The sequence below is a fragment of the Phragmites australis genome, chromosome 21 (assembly GCF_958298935.1).
Source record: "Phragmites australis chromosome 21, lpPhrAust1.1, whole genome shotgun sequence".
In the NCBI taxonomy this organism is placed as follows: domain Eukaryota; kingdom Viridiplantae; phylum Streptophyta; class Magnoliopsida; order Poales; family Poaceae; genus Phragmites; species Phragmites australis.
Window position 1 is genome coordinate 22,748,225 of NC_084941.1, and position 3,727 is coordinate 22,751,951.

Consider the following 3,727-nt stretch of genomic DNA (forward strand, 5'->3'; position numbering starts at 1 on the left):
GTATAAACATATTTGTCAAAATACAATATTCCCTCCGTTCAGAAATAGTAGACGTATTTCTTTTTGAAAAAATCAAACTTTGTGTACTTTAATTAATATTTAATCAAATTATAAGAATATCTAGTATATAAAAATTATACAATTAGATTCATAATTTAAAATGATTTCACACTATATAGGTTTTGTAGCTATAAATGATATATTTTGTAAAAAAATCTTAGTTAAAATTCAACTTCGAAGACCGAGTCCAAAAGAAATATGTCAACTATTTCTGAACGGAGGGAGTACTACGCAAGCATGTTTCACTAGTATAAAATAATAATTATTTTGTGTGTAAGTTGTAATTACTGTACATACATTGTATAAAGCACGTGTGACAATGCAAACCGGCCCACTCGTTATGTGAAGATTTTGGCGGTAGATCAACAACCCGCCGCACTTGTTGATCTTACTAATAAATGGCAAAAAGACTTAGGACAGTCTATACTTGAGGGCATTTTACGGCAAAACTTTGTCTAGCCTACTCCCTCTGCAAGACTGCAAAGAGATGTCGTTCCAATGCAAATTTTAATTTTTGACTACAAATGTACAAAGAAATAATATCACCATATTTGTATCAGCATATTAATGATCAACTCTTATAATAGAAGCGATATTTACTGGATTTTACTAACGCACTACAAAAAGGCTACATAGGAGTGGTTCATCCAAAACATACACTAATAGTGTGTCAGTTCTAAGTTGGAACAGATACACTAATTTGGAACCGATATTGATGCTCATTTTCAGTCTCGGTTCCAAACTAGAGTAGACACTAACAATACTAACATATTGGTTCTAGTTTAGAACCGACTCTAATAATGGGCTATATTATCAATGTCACTATTTGATTATCAAAGGTCTATGAATCGACATTGATGAGAGTTTTTCTTGTTGTGACATAAGATTAAAAAAGATTACATGTAAGAGACCATGTTGATATATAGAATGTCAAACTTGAAAGCAGGTTGAGTATAAAATACATATCAAAATATGATACTACCTTAAAGAAAGCATATCCCTTAGATAATTATAACGAAACCTGCAAAAGAAAAAGAATCTAGCGAGCGTGAAGACTCATGGTATAATTAAAATAATAACAATAGTTCCTTGACTTTGAACTTTGGATGTGGAAACATCCCCTAGCCCTCGCTAGACCGCGCCTATAAATATGCCATATATGCTTATGCTCTCCGTCGTAACACTTCGCCTAGCTAGCTTACCAAACTTGCAGTTGAAGATGAGCGGTTTTCCGCCGCCGCCGGCGGGAACTGCAGCCTGGAGCACAGGCCTGTGTGGCTGCTTCAGCGATTGCAAGAGCTGTGAGTCGTCTCACCCGGACCCCCGATCGACTCTCACTTGGCCATTTTTATATAAACTAATCCAGAAGAACCAGCTAAATTGTGGCCAATTAATCGGAAATTGTCGCGATCCAAACCTGAGTTACGGCATTCGTGCAGGTTGGCCGGCGTTCTTCTGCCCGTGCGTGGTCGTCGGACAGGTCGCAGAGACCGTAGACAGGGGAAACACGTGTAAGTTGCTACCATATATGCCGCTGTATCTACTCTTATAATAGGAGCGAAGTCTGTTTGGTAGAGCTTTCAGAGCAGTTTCTCGGTTGGAATCAGAGAAGTTCTGCCAAACAGCAGCTTTCAGTTTTTAGTTCTCTGAGTAGAATCTGTGGGAGTGATTCTATGAAATGAGCTAAAAGTTGAAAGCTAAAAAAACAGTTTCTCCTGATTCACTTCCCGCAGAGAATCACTTTTCTATATATTTTATTTTAGAGAATCAATAGAGAATCACTTTCAGCCACATAATCACTTCCTCTGAAGAATCACTCTTCGTAGAGAATTTGAATCAGAGAGAGCTCTGCCAAATAGACCCGAAGTTATCACACTGGTATAACGGATATAAGCGTGGATGCAGCTTGCGGCTTGGCGGGCGCGATCTACTGTGGGTTGATGCACATAGGACCGTGCCTGCTCCCCTGGATCTACTCCTGCTCCTACAGAAGCAAGCTCCGGGCGGCGTACGGCCTGCCGGAGGAGCCTTGCGCAGACGGCTGCGTCCACCTCTGCTGCGAGCCCTGCGCGCTCTCCCAGATGTACCGGGAGCTCAAAAACAGAGGCGTGGACCCAGCAGCAGGTAAGCATGCATGCATCGTGTTCTTTTCATGTACATGACGATTTGCAGTTGGAGGAGTATGTACTATATTAGTCACGCCGCTTTGGACATGTAACATTTAGATCGAAAGTTTAAAGTCAGATAACCTTTACGTCAAAAGGAAAACTACACTTGCTATAATACGACTGGGAAAAGTGGGTCGAAACAAAGAAAGAAAAAGAACATGATTGCAAAATGCAGTTTCAAGGGAAAAAGAAAAGAAGATGATGATTGCAAAAAGGACTAGACTCCAAGTGGTTGGTCATACGTATTCCTTGTAACGGATGCACGTATTAAATTAATGTAGCTGCATGTATGGAAATTAAAAGAACATGTATATTGCACCAAAGAGATCGGCGACGGCAAGCCGGCCGGCGCGCTGCATGTGGCCGGCACTGCAGAGACAGCGGATGGTGGGGAGCCGGGACGGGGACGACGGCAACACCGACGACGATCAGAGTCTCCTTCATCTTTATGTTCCGTCGCGCCGACGACCTCCACTGAGATATGTTCCGGGCCATCTATATGATCGATCGTGGTCATCAAGTCCGGATCATCAACTAGCCCTCTATTTCTAAAAGTGGCTTTAAGTCATCGATTTACTTCGCGCCTTCCAGCTTCCCTGCCAATTTTAATTGCTAATGTAATGCGTTGTTCTTTTTCTTTTTGCCAATTTTTTCAAGGATGGGGAGTGAACTCGCAGAAGATGACCTCGGCACCCGTACCGATGCAAGATATGAAGCGTTGACATACCAGCAGTGTTCTAGCAAGAGGCCATCCGATGTTTCCCATCAGTGCATGCTTATTATGTTGGGCAGAAGACGTTTACATATGGTGATGTAGTATATGGTGATGTAGTATATATGACTACACAATAAGTAAATAAATGGAGTCCATGCCTAGATCTGATGTTTTTTAGATAACTGAATAAAACAATATCCTGGCCTCTGCATCCGAAGATGATGCAAATAGCCAATTAAATGTGTGGCTGCTGTTAAGTTACTAGAAGTTGTCGTGGTGTAAATTAACCTGTATGTATGAAGTGTACAAGCTAGTTTCCGTAAACTCTCAAAAAGCTCACTACTACAGAACAAGTGAACAGTATCGGTTCCAAAATCTCATCAATATCAGTTTTAGATCTGACACTGATTACTCGGCACTGATAGTCCGTGACTAAATCTTCTTGATCCCAAAGAGGTGAACTGCTTGGTTATTTATCGTACTCTTGTGGAAGAAATGGATAAGTGTCACGAAGGAAGGTTATCAAAGCTAAGAGGGAGTGAAGGCTACCATCAAAACCCACATCAATGTTGGTTTTTTAACTGACACATCTATCCGAATGAATAAATAAGGTGCTAAGAAATGGGGGAAAAAGTATATAGTCCCGACATGGTCATGCTATCTCGTCACTAAGTCACCCTATTTTTCACACGAGCTTCCTAGGAGCTGAAATCACGACCTCTCAACACCGTGCGACTCCCCCTAACAGTCAGTGAGACTCTTGTCTTGAAAGACATATGTATTC

The 3,727-nt window shown here is 41.0% G+C and overlaps 1 protein-coding gene across 1 annotated transcript; it reads left to right on the plus strand.

Moving 5' to 3' along the window:
• Positions 1-1,222: 1,222 nt before the first annotated feature.
• On the plus strand, positions 1,223-3,267 carry LOC133902906 (cell number regulator 4-like). Its single transcript, XM_062344228.1, has 4 exons — positions 1,223-1,361; positions 1,500-1,571; positions 1,966-2,184; positions 2,886-3,267. Exons 1-4 carry the CDS (start codon positions 1,226-1,228, stop codon positions 2,948-2,950), a joined length of 492 nt encoding a protein of 163 aa, XP_062200212.1. The 5' UTR covers positions 1,223-1,225; the 3' UTR covers positions 2,951-3,267.
• The last annotated feature ends 460 nt before the right edge of the window (positions 3,268-3,727 follow it).

Excerpts from the sequence above, each read along its gene's own strand:
- LOC133902906 (XM_062344228.1), top strand. The coding sequence starts at position 1,226 with ATGCTCTCCGTCGTAACACTTCGCCTAGCTAGCTTACCAAACTTGCAG. Across the intron at positions 1,362-1,499 it reads CTTCAGCGATTGCAAGAGCT|GTTGGCCGGCGTTCTTCTGC; the intron begins GTGAGTCGTCTC and ends GCATTCGTGCAG. Across the intron at positions 1,572-1,965 it reads CGTAGACAGGGGAAACACGT|CTTGCGGCTTGGCGGGCGCG; the intron begins GTAAGTTGCTAC and ends GCGTGGATGCAG.